The following is a 14,888-nucleotide window of genomic DNA, read 5'->3' on the forward strand; positions in this document are numbered from 1 at the left end:
AAAAAAAAAAAAAAAAAAAAGGTAAGCTGCTATTTTCTTTTTTTTGAGACGGAGTCTCGCTCTGTCACCCAGGCTGGAGTGCAGTGGCGCAATCTTGGCTCACTGTAAGCTCCGCCTCCCAGGTTCCGGCCATTCTCCTGCCTCAGCCTCCCAAGTAGCTGGGACTACAGGCGCCGCCACCTCGCCCAGCTAGTTTTTTGTATTTTTTAGTAGAGACGGGGTTTCACTGTGTTAGCTAGGATGGTCTTGATCTCCTGACCTCGTGATCCACCCATCTCGGCCTCCCAAAGTGCTGGGACTACAGGCTTGAGCCACCACGCCCGGCCAAAGCTACTATTTTCAAACTTGAGGATAACAGTGCATTGGGAAATCATGGAGTCATTATCAAGAGTTTGCACATCTGGTTGGGCGCAGTGGCTCATGCCTGTAATCCTAGCACTTTGGGAGGCTGAGGCAGGAGGTTCGCTTGAGCTCAGAAGTTTGAGACCAGCCTGGGTAATATGGTGAAACTCTTGTCTCTACAAAAAAATACAAAAATTAGTTGGGCATGGTGGTGTACATCTGTAGTCCCAGCTACTTGTGGGGGCTGAGGTGGGAGGATTACTTGAGCCCAGGAGGTCAAGGCTATATAGTCAGTCGAGATCACGCCACTGCACTCCAGCCTGGGCGACAGAGTGAGACCCTGTCTCAAAAAACAGTTTGCACATCTACTCATTCAGTTCTCGTTATCTGTAGACTAAAATATACATCTCCCCGCTATATATTACTATTTTTGAATATATGTAAATTAATAAAATGTAAACTTAAAGTGTTACTGAATGTATAACAGTTTGTTGTTTTTTGTTTGTTTTTGAGATAGTCTCTGTTGCACAGGCTGGAGTGCAGTGGTGCGATCTCGGTTCACTGCAACCTCTGCCTCCCAGGTTAAAGTGATTCTCCTCCCTCAGCCTTCCGAGTAGCTGGGACTGCAGGCACACGTCAGTTTGTCGTTTTGGTTTTTTTGTTTGTTTGTTTGGTTTTCTTTTTTTGGAGACAGGGTCTCACCTTGTTGCTCAGGCTGGAGTGCAGTGGCACAATTATGGCTCACTGCAACCTCTACCTCCTGGGCTGAAATGATCTCACACTTCAGCCTCCCAAGTTACTGGGACTACAGGCGCATGCCACCACTCCTGGCAAATTTTTTTTTTGACAGGGTCTCACTCTTTCGCCCAGGCTGGTGTGCAGTGGTGCCATCTTGGCTCACTGCAACCTCCACCTCCTGGGTTTAAGCAATACTCTTGCCTCAGCCTCCCACATAGCTGGGATTACAGGTTCATGCCACCATGTCTGGCTAATTTTTGTATTTTTAGTAGAGACAGGGTTTCACCATGTTGACCAGGCTGGTCTCAAACTCCTGACCTTGAGTGATCCACCTGCCTCGGCCTCCCAGTGTGTTGGGATTACAGGCGTGAACACTACATCCAGCCTGGCAGTTGTTTGTCATTGCATGTTTTCTCAGTGAATATCTCATGGGGATCCATGAAAACTTTTAGATCTTAAAAAGGGGTCCATGCGGCCGGGTGCGATGGCTCAAGCCTGTAATCCCAGCACTTTGGGAGGCCGAGACGGGCGGATCACAAGGTCAGCAGATCGAGACCATCCTGGCTAACACGGTGAAACCCCGTCTTTACTAAAAAATACAAAAAAACTAGCCGGGCGAGGTGGTGGGCGCCTGTAGTCCCAGCTACTCGGGAGGCTGAGGCAGGAGAATGGCATGAACCCGGGAGGCGGAGCTTGCAGTGAGCTGAGATCTGGCCACTGCCCTCCAGCCAGGGCGACAAAGCGAGACTCCACCTAAAAAAAAAAAAGGGGGAGGTCCACATAATCAAAAAGTTTGGGAATTTCTGCTGTAAGCCATTTTGAGATGGGAGAGTTCACAGCTTAAGTCAAAAGTATAGTTATTACGCACTGCATGTTTAAGAGACAATTCATAGGCCAGGTACAGTGTTCATGCCTGTAATCAACAGCACTTTGGGAGGCCAAGGGAGGAGGATTGCTTGAGCTCAGGAGTTCAAGAACTGCCTAGGCAACGTAGTGAGACCTCGTCTCTACTAAAAATTAAAAAAAAAATCAGCTGGGTATGGTGGCATGTGCCTGTAGTTGCAGCTACTTCGGAGGCTGAGGTGGGAACATCACTTGAGCCCAGGAGATTGAGATTGCAGTAAGCCATGATTGTGCCACTGCACTCCTGGGCAACAGAGCAAGACCCTGTCTCAAAAAAGATAATTCATGGAGATAGAAATCATCAAAGAAGATTAAGCTCCTCTTATATGTTAGGTATTGTATAGTAAGTCTCCCTTCCATTCTTATCCTCTGGGCCTTTAGAGGCTGCTGCTGGTTGGTTTTTTTTTTTTTTTTTTTTGAGATGGAGTCTTGCTCTGTCGCCCAGGCTGGAGTGTAGTGGTGCAGTCTCGGCTCACTGCAAGCTCCGCCTCCCGGGTTCATGCCATTCTCCTGCCTCAGCCTCTTGAGTAGCTGGGACTACAGGCACCCGCCTCTGTGCCCGGCTAATTTTTTGTATTTTTAGTAGAGATGGGATTTCACCGTAGTCTCGATCTCCTGACCTTGTGATCCGCCCGCCTCGGCCTCCCAAAGTGCTGGGATTACAGGTGTGAGCCACCATGCCCGGCCTGTTTTGTTTTTTTGAGACAGAGTTTTGCTCTTGTCACCCAGGCTGGAATGCAGTGGCACAATCTTGGCTCACTGCAGCCTCCCGCCTCCCGGCTAATTTTTGTATTTTTAATAGAGACAGGGTTTTACCATGTTGACCAGGCTGGTCTCGAACTCCTGACCTCAAGTGATCCTCCAGCCTCGGCCTCCCAAAGTGCTTGGATTACAGGTGTAAGCCACTGCGCCCAGCCTGCCACTTTTAATAATTCTTGCACATGTTCCAGGAAAACCTATGTGGATATATATGTGTGTATGTGTGTATTTTTTTAATGTGATTTTTAAAAATAGCATTTTTATTATTATTATTTTTTTTTGCAACAGAGCCTTACTCTGTCGCCCAGGCTGAAGTGCAGTGGCGCAGTCTGTGCTCACTGCAACCCCTGCTTCCCTGGTTCAAATGATTTTCCTGCCTCAGCCTCCCAAGTAGCTGGGATTACAGGTGCCTGCCACCATGTGTGGCTTATTTTTGTATTTCTAGTAGAGGTGGGGTTTTGCCCTGCTGACCAGGTTGGTCTTGCACTCCTGATCTCAGGTGATCTGCCCGCCTCGGCCTCCCAAAGTGTTGGGATTACAGGCGTCAGCCACCGTGCCCAGCCAAAATAGGATCTTTATCTTCTGGAAATATGGGTAAGAATATTGATTTGTTTGTTTTTCAGTTCTATGTTGTACTAAAAATTTAATCAATAAATGTATTCCTAAAGAGTAGAAAATTGAAATGCAGCCGGGCACGGTGGCTCACTCCTGTAAACCCAGCACTTTGGGAGGCTGAGGCAGGCGGATCGTGAAGTCAGGAGTTTGAGACCAGCCTGGCCAACAGGGTGAAACCTGTTCTCCACTAAACATACAAAAATTAGCCAGGCGTGGTGGTGGGTGCCTGTAATCCCAGCTACTTGGGAGGCTGAGGCAGGAGAATTGCTTGACCCCGGGAGGCAGAGGTTGTAGTGAGCCGAGGTTGTGCCACTGCATTCCAGCCTGAGTGACAGAGACTCCATCTTGGGTGGGGGGGGTGAGGTGGGAATTAAAATGCTGTTCAGATCTTATCTGCATCACTGACAGGGAAACTTTTTTCAGGGTGAAGAAGGAGAATACAGTGAAGAGGAAAACTCCAAAGTGGAGCTGAAATCAGAAGCTAATGATGCTGTTAATTCTTCAACAAAAGAAGAGAAGGGAGAAGAAAAGCCTGACACCAAAGGCACTGTGACTGGAGAGAGGCAAAGTGGGGATGGACAGGTCAGTACATTCCACAGTCCTCCATTTTAGAGGCTGGAATAGGGATTATTGAGTCTTAGAAGAGTAAGGATCCCTTTATCTGTCCTCTAGGAGAGCACAGAGCCTGTGGAAAACAAAGTGGGTAAAAAGGGCCCTAAGCATTTGGATGATGATGAAGATCGGAAGAATCCAGCATACATACCTCGGAAAGGGCTCTTCTTTGAGCATGATCTTCGAGGGCAAACTCAGGAGGAGGAAGTCAGGTAAAAGCCACTTGCTGCTGCCGCTGTCTAACATGTATTTTAGACATGTAGGCCAGGTACTTTGCTAAATGCTTTGCCTGTATTTCATTTATTACAGCATTTTAAGATAAGTATTATGATTATCCTTCTTGTACAAATGAGGAAAGTGGGCTTAGACTATTTGGTAATTCTTGGTGAGGCAGCTAAGATGCAGACCTAGGGCAGTCTCTTTCCAGAACTCATCTTCTCTTAATTATTCTACTTTTTCTTTTCTTAATCTGAGGCATAAGGCCTCTGAGAAGTGAGGTACTTGGATAGGCTGCCTTTTAGGAGAAAGGAGATGTTTTTCAGAGGTACTGAGTGGCATGAAATGAAGTCCTTTTCTCATTTCTATGTCTTGTATTTGAGCCCAGCAGGCTCTGAGGTTCTGTGATTCACACTTGCTTAGGGGAGGCCCGTTTTTTATAATCTCTTTGGGATGATGAGGAGACTACGCGAAGTTCCTATTGTCCCCCTGCCTGACCCGTTTTGTTCATGAACATCTCTACTTGGAGAATTCTGCTGACCCAAGACACTTTTGCTTCGTTTTATCCAGACCCAAGGGGCGTCAGCGAAAGCTATGGAAAGATGAGGGTCGCTGGGAGCATGACAAGTTCCGGGAAGATGAGCAGGCCCCAAAGTCCCGACAGGAGCTCATTGCTCTTTATGGTTATGACATTCGCTCAGCTCACAATCCTGATGACATCAAACCCCGAAGAATCCGGAAACCCCGGTGAGGCATTTTAGAACGTAGACTGGGCTAGGCATGGTGGCTTACAGTGGCTTACACCTGGAATCCCAGCACTTTGGGAGGCTGAGGCAGGAGGATTGCTTGAGGCCAGGAGTTCAGGACCAGCCTGGGGAACATAGTGAGACCCTGTCTCCAAAAAAAAGGAAAAAAGAAAAAATAGACCATAGACTATAGATACGTTTTAGAAAGAACTCTCTTTGCTTTGCTTGCTTGCTTGCTTGCTTTCCTTCTTTCCTTCTTTCCTTCTTTCCTTCTTTCCTTCTTTCTTCCTTTCTTCCTTTCTTCCTTTCTTCCTTGCTTTCCTTGCTTTCCTTGCTTTCTCGCTTTCTTGCTTTCTTTCTTTATTTTGAGACAAGAGTCTCACTTTGTTGTCTAGGCTGGAGTGCAGTGGCATGTTCTTGGTTCACTGCAACCTCCACCTCCCGGGTTCAAGTGATTCTCCTGCTTCAGCCTCCTGAGTAGCTGGGATTACAGGCGTGTACCATCACGATCAGCTAATTTTTGTATTTTTAGTAGAAATGGGGTTTTACTGTATTAGCCAGGCTGGTCTCAAACTCCTGGCCTCAAGTGATCTGCCTGTCTTTCTTGATCTCCCAAAGTGCTGGGATTACAGGCCTGAGCCACTGTGCCCAGCCTCCTTTTGTTAATTTCTTAACAGTTTCTTCATTCCATTTTTTGTAGATATGGGAGTCCTCCACAAAGAGATCCAAATTGGAATGGTGAGCGGCTAAACAAGTCTCATCGCCACCAGGGTCTTGGGGGTACCCTACCACCCAGGACATTTATTAACAGAAATGCTGCAGGTACTGGCCGCATGTCTGCACCCAGGAATTATTCTCGATCTGGGGGCTTCAAGGAAGGTCGTGCTGGTTTTAGGCCTATGGAAGCTGGGGGACAGCATGGTGGCCGGTCTGGCGAGACTGTTAAGCATGAGACTAGTTACCGGTCACGGCGCCTAGAGCAGACTCCTGTGAGGGATCCATCTCCAGAAGCAGCAGATGTTCCAGTGCTTGGCAGTCCTGAGAAGGAAGAGGCAGCCTCAGAGACACCAGCTGCTGCTCCTGATACTGCACCACCAGCCCCTGACAGGCCCATTGAGAAGAAATCCTATTCCCGGGCAAGAAGAACCCGAACCAAAGTTGGAGATGCAGTCAAGCTTGCAGAGGAGGTGCCCCCTCCTCCTGAAGGACTGATCCCAGCACCTCCAGTCCCAGAAACCACCCCAACTCCACCTACTAAGACTGGGAACTGGGACGCTCCAGTGGATTCTACCACAGGTGGACTTGAGCAAGATGTGGCACAACTAAATATAGCAGAACAGAATTGGAGTCCGGGGCAGCCTTCTTTCCTGCAACCACGGGAACTTCGAGGTAGGTATCATAGAACTGGTGGCTAGCTTTTTTCCCTTTGCATCATCAGGTTTAGGGGCATGGGACTTCTGTCTCAGGAATGTGGTGTCTGACAAGTGTCTACTTTTTCTTTCTTTTTTTTTTGAGACGGAGTCTCACTCTTTCACCCAAGCTAAATTCAGTGCCACAATTTTGGCTCACTGCAACCTTCGCCTCCCAGCTTCGCCGTGTTAGCCAGGATGGTCTCGATCTCTTGACCCTGTGATCCGCCTGCCTCAGCCTCCGAAAGTGCTGGGATTACAGGTGTGAGCCACCGTGCCGGGCCTTTTTTTGTATTTTTATTTATTTATTTGTTTCGAGATTTATTTGTTTCTGTATTTTTGTTGTTTTGAGATGGAGTCTTGCTCTGTCGCCCAAGCTAGATGCAGTGGCACGATCTCGGCTCACTGTAACCTCCACCTCTGTGTTCAAGTGATTCTCCTACCTCAGCCTCCCAAGTAGCTGGGACTACAGGCATGCACCACCACGCTGGGCTAATTTTTGTATTTTTAGTAGAGACAGGGTTTCACCATGTTGGCCAGGATGGTCTCGATCTCTTGACCTCGTGATCCACCCACCTTGGCTTCCCAAAGTGCTGGGATTACAGGGGTGAGCCACAGCTACCCTTTTTTTTTTTTTTTTTGGTGACAGAGTCTTGCTCTGTTGCCCAGACTGGAGTGCAATGGTACGATCTCAGCTCACTACAATCTCTGCCTCTGGGGCTCAAACAATTCTCCTGCCTCAGCTTCTTGAGTAACTGGGATTACAGGCTCACACCACCACACCTGGCTAATTTTTGTATTTTTCGTAGAGATGCGGTTTCATTATGTTGGCCAGGCTGTTCTCAAACTCCTGACCTTAAGTGATCCACCCACCTCGGCCTCCCAAAGTGCTGAGATTACAGGCGTGAACCACTGCACCTGGCCCCAGCTGATTTTTAAAAAATTTTTTGTAGTGACAGGGTCTGGTCTGGGTGATCTTGAACTCCTGGGCTCAAGTGGTCCTCCTAAAGTGCTGGGATTACAGGTGGAACACACTGCACCTGCCCAGTCATCATTGAGCCTCCTGAGTACAGGATCCTTTTCCACAAAAAGTAGAAGACAACGTTGTTATTTGAGCTAATGGTTAAATGTTTGAAGGCAAAAATTTATTCAGTTGAATTTTGATCAAGATATTCTCTAATATCTTTGAAAGAAAGGCAAACTTCCCTTATTTCCTTAATCTTCTAGAGACAAATTGCCCAATAGAACTTTCTGTAATGATTGTACTTTTGTGTTTTTGTTGTTGTTATTATTGTTTATATAGATACAGTTTTGTTTGTTTTTTTTAGATGGGGTCCCACTTTGTCACCCAGGCTGGAGTCTGGAGTGCAATAGCGTGACCTTGGCTCACTGCAACCTCCGCCTCCAGGGCTCAAGCAATCCTCCCATCTCAGCCTCCTCAGTAGCTAGGATCACAAGCACATATCATTACACCTGGCTGATTTTTTTATTTTTTGGAAAGACGGGGTTCTCATTGTGTTTTCCAGGCTAGTCTTGAACTCCTGGGCTCAAGCAGTCCTCCTATCTCTGCCATCCCAGAGTGCTGGGATTATAAGCATGTGCCACTGCACCCAGCTGGAATTGAACTTTTAATTAATTGAAACTTAAATGTTCATATTTGGCTAGTGGATATCATACTGGGCAGCATAGTTTTAGAGAATTAGACCTACATATTACCCATTTTGCCTGTTCAGGTTTGTCTTTCTCCAGCCAGATAGATCGAAGGATCTTTCCTTAGTCTGAAATCTAACTTAAATATTGGAACTCTTCATTTGGAGTTATAGTGCCCTTCTTACTATTGGAGGACAATCTCTAGAACATTCCTTTTTGTCTTGAGTCATTTTAGCCAGAGGAGAATCTCCTCTCAAACTTCCAACCTAGATCCCTGTGAATGGGATATAATCAAGTAGATTTACAAAGCATCCCTCCTTGTCCAGCTGTTGCTCAGAAACTCTTGGGCTGAGATTTTTCAGTATGTAGGATAATGTAATGTGCTAATTATAATCTCCCAATGATTCTATGCAGGGAACAATTTAATAGGAAAAATTTGAACTTGATTTTCTTTATTGAAGTCATTTTATTTTTCATGTTCAAGGGCTTTATTGCTATATTAAGATGGCAGACAGTGGGGACAAATTTCTAAATGCTGGTGTAGACAGAAAGCAGAGATAGTTTATAGAGAATTTTATTAATTAAAAGAAAAAAGGCATTCCTCATGTCGATACTTAAACCTGTTTCTTGATAGTATCTTTGAGTCCCACTCACATATGTCTGATCTGCAGAAGTAACTTTTTTGGTTTATTACAGGTATGCCCAACCATATTCACATGGGAGCAGGACCTCCACCTCAGTTTAACCGGATGGAAGAAATGGTACAGAAGGGGAAAAGGGTAGATGGGGGAGGGAGCTGCCTGTTACACAGCTTGTTCATTGTTTAAACCAAGATAAGGTCTTTTTTTTTTTTTTTTTTGGAGATGGAGTCTCACCTCGTTGCCTAGGCTAGAGTGCAGTGATGGGATCGCAGCTCACTGCAAGCTCTGCCTCCTGGGTCCCAGTTCAAGCAATTCTCCTGCCTCAGCCTCCCAAGTAGCTGGCATTACAGGAACGTGCCATCATGCCCAGATAATTTTTGTATTATTAGTAGAGACAGAATTACACCATGTTGACCAGGCTGGTCCGAAACTCCTGACCTCGTGATCCACCATGCCCGGCCAAGATAAAGTCAGTTTTTCCATTGATTATCCATGTTTATTTTAATTTAGATCTCAGAAATGTAAGGTAGAAGGTTTAGGTTCAAATCTTTTTTTTTTTTTTTTTTTTTTTTTTTGAGACAGAGTCTTGCTCTGTGGCCCAGGCTGGAGTGTAGTGGCGTGATCTCGGCTCACTGCAAGCTCCGCCTCACAGGTTCTCGCCGTTCCCCTGCCTCAGCCTCCCGAGTAACTGGTACTACAGGCACCTGCCACCACGCCCGGCTAATTTCTTTGTATTTTTAGTAGAGACGGGGTTTCACCGTGTTAGCCAGGATGGTCTTGATCTCCTGACCTCATTATCCTCCCGACTCCCAAAGTGCTGGGATTACAGGCGTGAGCCACCGCGCCTGGCCCTAGGTTCAAATTTTGTTATCTTTCATTATTTTTCAGCTCACTTTGCAAATACCCATTAAACACCTGCCATGTACCAAGTGTTTTTCAACACCTAAAGGAAGGTAGAACTTGACATGAGAGCCCTCTAGAATTCTTATTGTTTAGGCCTCTTTCTTTGTCTCAGGGTGTCCAGGGTGGTCGAGCCAAACGCTATTCATCCCAGCGGCAAAGACCTGTGCCAGAGCCCCCCGCCCCTCCAGTGCATATCAGTATCATGGAGGGACATTACTATGATCCACGTGAGTGTTTTCTTATTGTTGGGGTACTTTTCTTGGCAGTGTGAAGTGAAGTAAGACACTAGGCTCCTGAATTTCTCTTCTGACCTCTCATAGTGGTAATCAAATTGTCTGGTTGCTGTTTTCTTCGCATGGAATATTGAGAACATCTTTTAAAGGGCTTGGGGAACACGGAGACTTGTCCATGTGATGTGAAGAGTAAGGGTTTATGAGAGTCCCAATGTGATATCTTACAGTGCAGTTCCAGGGACCAATCTATACCCATGGTGACAGCCCTGCCCCGCTGCCTCCACAGGGCATGCTTGTGCAGCCAGAAATGCACCTTCCGCACCCAGGTAAGTTTAGTATCTCTGCTTGTATGCTTCCAGTACCTGAGGATATATGTTGGGAGCACCACAAACCCTGTCCTCCTGAGTTCTGTGCTGCTAGCCTGGGAGTCTGGCCATCCTGGCTACGTTGGCAACAAATTCCTCTTGTGTCCATCCTGAGCCTGATTATACTGAGCAGTCCAGCCAGGCCATCCTATGAAAATGATGTTACTTTATTTTTCAGTTTTTTTCCTTCTTCTTATCCAGGTTTACATCCCCACCAGACACCAGCTCCTCTGCCCAATCCAGGCCTCTATCCCCCACCAGTGTCCATGTCTCCAGGACAGCCACCACCTCAGCAGTTGCTTGCTCCTACTTACTTTTCTGCTCCAGGCGTCATGAACTTTGGTAATCCCAGTTACCCTTATGCTCCAGGGGCACTGCCTCCCCCACCGCCGCCGCATCTATATCCTAATACACAGGTGAGATGGCTAATGATCATGTTTTTCTAGATACATATTCTTTAATTCCGACAGGAATGTGGTATGGGGAGAATGCTAAAGGAATTTGAGAGAACATTTCAGTGCCACTGATTTGTATGTGACACTAAGACGCCTCTTAGTGGTCAGGAGCTGGAAATGCAGCTTATGTAATGCCCATCATCTTTATTTTCAGTTTTTTTTCTCTGTCGCCCAGGCCTGTAGTGCAGTGGCATGATCTCAGTTTACTGCAACCTCCACCTCTTGGGTTCAAGCGATTCTCCTGCCTCAGCCTCCCGAGTAGCTGGTATTACAGCGCCTGCCACCACGCCTGGCTAATTCTTGTATTTCTAGTAGAGACGGGGTTTCACCATGTTGGCCAAGCTGGTCTCAAACTCCTGACCTCAACCGATCCACCTGCCTCAGCCTCCGAAAGTGCTGGGATTACAGGCATGAGCCACCGCACCCAGCGTTCAGTTTCTTTAATGGTGTTTCTTTCCTGTGTTGTGGTACATCATAGGTGGCAGTACCTGCTTTTCACTCTTGCATAAAGAAGCTGTATTCTACTCCTTATCACCCCACCTCTGTCCTGCTTAACTGCCACCACGTTGACATAATCAAGTATCTGTAGTGTCGCTACTGAACTCAGCCTTTTCCATTTGTCAGCTGATGTTAGGAATTAGAGAAAGCTGGGCAGTACTTTGAAGAAATAAAAACCAGAGCAAAATAATGACAAATTAAGGCAAAAATGAATAGTCACTTTATTTTGAAGGGTGGGCAGATCAGATATTTTTAAAATTATAAATTCCCCAATACTCTTGTGGATGAATAATATTTCCTGTTCATCATAGGTTGGATGAATTCATTCCTAACTTTTTCTTCTCCTGGCTTGTGGGGTCCAGGCCCCATCACAGGTATATGGAGGAGTGACCTACTATAACCCCGCCCAGCAGCAGGTGCAACCAAAGCCCTCCCCACCGCGGAGGACTCCCCAGCCAGTCACCATCAAGCCCCCTCCACCTGAGGTATGCGAGCTCCTTCCCATACTTAATGCACATGCTCCGTCAGTGGGCTTTCCTTCTCCCCAGAGGATTTCCCTCATTTTTCTGGGTGTGTGTCTCTGGAAAACAGTCTTTTTGGTATGACCTGATAACAAATTCCAACTTTATTATTTCAGGTTGTAAGCAGGGGTTCCAGTTAATATGAGTTTCTGAATATTTTAAATCTTAACATCATATAAAAGTAAGTGCACAACTTACTGTGAATATTCTTAAAACTAATGCTTACACTTGCTTAACAAACAAAATCACTAATTAATGCTTTTTTTTTTTTTTTTTTGAGATGGAGTCTCAGTCTGTTACCCAGGCTAGAGTGCAGTGGCACAATCTCGGCTCACTGCAACCTCCATCTCCTGAGTTCAAGCATTGCTCTTGCCTCAGCCTCCTGAGTAGCTAGGATTATAGGCACGCACGACCACACCTGACTAGTTTTTGTATTTTTAGTAGAAATGGGGTTTCACCATACTGGCCAGGCTGATCTTGAACTCCTGACCTCAGGTGATCCTCCTGCCTTGGCCTCCCAAAGTGCTGGACTTACAGGCGTGAGCCACCCCGCCTGGCCTCTAATTAATGCTTTAAGTTATAATAATCATAGGATATCTCAGGAGGCTTAAAGGAGTCCTGAAATTTGCCAATTTGTTTGTTTGGCAAGTGTATTGGGCAGGGTTGAAGTAGAAATGACTGTTACATGACAATTTTCAATTTAGAAGCTACAAGATAAAAATACAGGAAGGCAATTTGAGATGTTATAGCAGAAAAAACCAGTTCTAAAGATCATAGAGGAGAAAGACTGGGGGTTTTGTTGCTTTTGTTTTGTTGAAGGACATTACTTAATACACATTATTTAGAAATGTGGCTTTTTGAAAACAGCTTGTAAATGCCCAGAAGGCCCACTAACACTTTGGTGGTTCTTCCCTTTTTCCAACCCCTGTCAGAATGGCAGAGGTGAGAACTCAGGAGAGAAGAGAAATACAGCTGGCTGTCTACTACCAGAAGGGCTTCAAAGATATAGGGTATGGCTCCTACCAGCAAACAGCTGAAAGAGGAGGACCCCTGCCTTCCTCTAAGGACAGGCTCTGGAGAGAGGGAGAAACAAGTGGACCTCGTCCCATCTTCACTCGAGTTGGCTGTGTTCGGGGGAGCAGAGCCAGACAGCCCCAAGCTTCTGAGTCTAGATCCAGAAGCCCATGTCTTCTGCTGTTCTTCACTTTCTTCTGGGAAATTGAAGTGTCTTCTGTTCTCAAGGAAGCTCCTTCCTGTTTGTTTTGTTTTGTTTTCTAAGATGTTCATTTTTAAAACCTGGCTTCTTATCCTTAATATTATGTTAGTTTTTTCTCTTTGTCTCTGTTTCTCGCTCCCCCTACCTTTAAATGAAACAAGTCCATTCTTCTGGTTTGCTAGCCCCTCTGGATTCCCTTTTGACTCTTCCCTGCATCCCAGATAATGGAGAATGTATCAGCCAGCCTTCCTCACCAAGGCTAAAAAGACCTGGCCTTTCACTTTTAGTTGGCGTTTGTTATCCTCTTGTATACTTGTATTCCCTTAACTCTAACCCTGTGGAAGCATGGCTGTCTGCACAGAGGGTCCTATTGTGCAGAAAAGCTCAGAGTAGGTGGGTAGGAGTCCTTCTCTTTGACTTAGGTTTTTAGGAGTCTGAGCATCCATCAGTACCTGTACTATGGTGGGCTACTGTTCTCTGCTGAGGGCAAATACCCTACTGTGGGGAGAGATGGCAAACCAGATGCTTTTGTGAGAAAGGGATGGTGGAGTGAGAGCCTTTGCCCTTAGGGGTGTGTATTCACATAGTCCTCAGGGCGCAGTCTTTTGAGGTAAGTGGAATTAGAGGGCCTTGCTTCTCTTCTTTCCATTCTTCTTGCTACACTCCCTTTCCAGTTGCTGTGGACCAATGCATCTCTTTAAAGGCAAATATCATCCAGCAAGCAGTCTACCCCATCCTTTGCAATTGCTCTTCTCCACGTCTTTCCTGCTACAAGTGTTTTAGATGTTACTACCCCGAATTCTACTTTTGTCCTTGCAAACAGAAGATACTACACCTGGGCTTAAGGCCTAAGGAAGCCAGTCACCTTCTGGGCAAGGGCTCCTATCTTTCCTCCCTATCCATGGCACTAAACCACTTCTCTGCTGCCTCTGCAGAAGGGATTCCTATTACTGCAGTACTTCTGTCCGCCAGGGGTAACTTGGCCACTGTCCCTGTCCTTCTGCAGAACTTGAGGGTAAAGATGGTGGCTGTGTCTCTCCCAGGTAATGTCACTGTCTGTTTTTATTCCTTCCCTCTAGCAGCTGGCCTAACCACTTGAGTCACAGTTGTGGCATGGAGAGGGGGGAGGGGCACTTAATCTGTAACCCCCAAGGAGGAAATTACTGAGAGATTCTTCCAGGGGTAGCTGGTGGTTGTGCCTTTTGTAGGCTGTTCCCTTTGCCTTAAACCTGAAGATGTCTCCTCAAGCCTGTGGGCAGCATGCCCAGATTCCCAGACCTTAAGACACTGTGAGAGTTGTCTCTGTTGGTCCACTGTGTTTAGTTGCAAGGATTTTTCCATGTGTGGTGGTGTTTTTTGTTACTGTTTTAAAGGGTGCCCATTTGTGATCAGCATTGTGACTTGGAGATAATAAAATTTAGACTATAAACTTGGCTCTCTTGCCAATGTTTTGCATGAGTCTTGATTTGGGAGGGAGGGAAGAGGACTCCCTAATTCCCCCACAGGGTCACGGTCACAACTCAGGTCAGCCCAGACTTGTGAAACAGAAGCCCTGAGAGATGAGGAGCCCCTTTGAGGCCATAAATGTGTCTGCACTCCCCATCAGTTATCTTTTTTAACCACATAGATTACCAGGATATCATGCCATCCCTTAGATTGGAAGTGTCAGGGACAGAGAAGTAGAGAGATGCTGCTTATTCACATGAGCATCTAGTATTCTTTATGGCTTCCTTTGTGTTTGGCAGTAAGTTTCCCAAGGTAATATGCCATCAGATGTCAATATAACTATACCAAGTCCTGGGCTGGGGGAAGTGCAGGTAGCTAGCTTTCTTGAAAAGTAAAGATGCCAACACTAAAGTATTAAGGACCACAGTCTTAGGGAGACGATCAGGTCAGGTAAGGGGAAGGGAAATTTTTTTTTTTTGTATTTTAGTAGAAATTTTGTATTTTTTTTTGTACCAAAAAAAAATATATATATATATTTTTAGTAGAAATGGGGTTTCACCATGTTGGCCAGGCTGGTCTTGAACTCCTGACCTCAGGTGATCCACCTGCCTTGGCCTCCA

At 46.1% G+C, this 14,888-nt stretch overlaps 1 protein-coding gene across 1 annotated transcript in view; it reads left to right on the plus strand.

Annotated features, from left to right (window-relative positions):
- The window catches only part of CASC3 (CASC3 exon junction complex subunit), a 35,256-nt gene extending 21,000 nt beyond the window's left edge, over positions 1–14,256 (plus strand). Inside the window, exons 4-14 of the mRNA XM_017869285.1 lie at positions 3,781–3,939; positions 4,030–4,181; positions 4,756–4,932; positions 5,632–6,320; positions 8,687–8,751; positions 9,647–9,761; positions 9,995–10,093; positions 10,334–10,548; positions 11,448–11,570; positions 11,723–11,787; positions 12,539–14,256. Of these exons, the coding sequence (XP_017724774.1) occupies positions 3,781–3,939; positions 4,030–4,181; positions 4,756–4,932; positions 5,632–6,320; positions 8,687–8,751; positions 9,647–9,761; positions 9,995–10,093; positions 10,334–10,548; positions 11,448–11,570; positions 11,723–11,746 (1,818 nt within the window). The 3' untranslated portion in view covers positions 11,747–11,787; positions 12,539–14,256. The remainder of the gene's footprint in view (positions 1–3,780; positions 3,940–4,029; positions 4,182–4,755; positions 4,933–5,631; positions 6,321–8,686; positions 8,752–9,646; positions 9,762–9,994; positions 10,094–10,333; positions 10,549–11,447; positions 11,571–11,722; positions 11,788–12,538) is intronic.
- Positions 14,257–14,888: the final 632 nt, after the last annotated feature.

The sequence above is a fragment of the Rhinopithecus bieti genome, unplaced genomic scaffold (genome assembly GCF_001698545.2).
Source record: "Rhinopithecus bieti isolate Rb0 unplaced genomic scaffold, ASM169854v2 scaffold_5019, whole genome shotgun sequence".
Classification (NCBI taxonomy): domain Eukaryota; kingdom Metazoa; phylum Chordata; class Mammalia; order Primates; family Cercopithecidae; genus Rhinopithecus; species Rhinopithecus bieti.